Consider the following 1,011-nt stretch of genomic DNA (forward strand, 5'->3'; position numbering starts at 1 on the left):
AAAAGGGTTAAATAAAATTTGTGATGGCAGATTTATCATGTAATGTTAATTTTTTTATGTTGCTGAAATAGGTGGACAGCCTCACAAAAGGAGAAAGACCTCTGATGGAAATGAAACTGAAGACCATTTGGAATCTTTAATATGCAAAGTAGGAGAAAAGGTATGCAGTGCATTAGGCACAGATTGTGATTAGTTTAGGCTTGTGGTTGACTGGGTTTTGAGTAATTTTTGCAGCTAAAAACTTGACGATCTAAGTTTTAGGCAAAGCTTGTGTTACCATGCATTTGTATCCCAGAGTGAATGCATGTTGAAACCCCTGGAAGGCAGATAATTGACAGTTTTTAGTAATTAGTAATTTTCATAGAAGACGAGCCTTAGAAGGGACCTAGGGAATAGTCCTCTCAATTTATGAGTGAATTAAAGCAGACCTGGATACTGGAGGTAATTTGCCCAGAGTCAGTCATTGAATTAGTTAAGAGAGATGGAATAGAACCCATGGTGTCCTCCTATTTCTAATATTCTGCTATCTTAGACTGCTTACTTTTTGAATTCCATTCATTGTCTTTTCATGGATTTCTAAAGAACAGTAGCTATCTGAATTAATTTGTGTTAAACCTGTCATAGCTCCTTATACATATGTAAGGCTTCAGCTTCTTTATGATTGTCTAGAAAATTTTATTTTATTTAGTTCACTAATTGCTGAGTACTTGACAAGTATTTAATTTGATGTCCTCTACAGAGTGCCTGCTCTTTGGAGAGCAATCTAGAAGGCTTGGCTGGTGTTTTAGAAGCCGATCTTCCTAACTACAAGAGCAAGATCTTAAGGCTTCTTTGTACAGTGTATGTATGCAAAAGATTTATGAATCCAGGTGATAATGTATTATCTACTCTTAAACGCTTTGGGAAATGTTCAAAAGATGTGTTCCATATGTCATTGCCTTTCCTTCTATCCAGGGCGTCTATACAAATGAAATGAGCTTTGGCCCTTTGGTAAACTCTTTTTCTTGGGGA

General features: G+C 36.2%; 1 protein-coding gene across 1 annotated transcript in view; it reads left to right on the plus strand.

Moving 5' to 3' along the window:
* NCBP1 (nuclear cap binding protein subunit 1, 80kDa) overlaps positions 1-1,011 on the plus strand; it is a 47,536-nt gene that overhangs the window by 6,757 nt on the left and 39,768 nt on the right. Inside the window, exons 2-3 of the mRNA XM_012638261.1 lie at positions 72-160; positions 740-840. Of these exons, the coding sequence (XP_012493715.1) occupies positions 72-160; positions 740-840 (190 nt within the window). The remainder of the gene's footprint in view (positions 1-71; positions 161-739; positions 841-1,011) is intronic.

The sequence above is a fragment of the Propithecus coquereli genome, unplaced genomic scaffold (assembly GCF_000956105.1).
Source record: "Propithecus coquereli isolate 6110/MARCELLA unplaced genomic scaffold, Pcoq_1.0 Scaffold128, whole genome shotgun sequence".
Classification (NCBI taxonomy): Eukaryota; Metazoa; Chordata; class Mammalia; order Primates; family Indriidae; genus Propithecus; species Propithecus coquereli.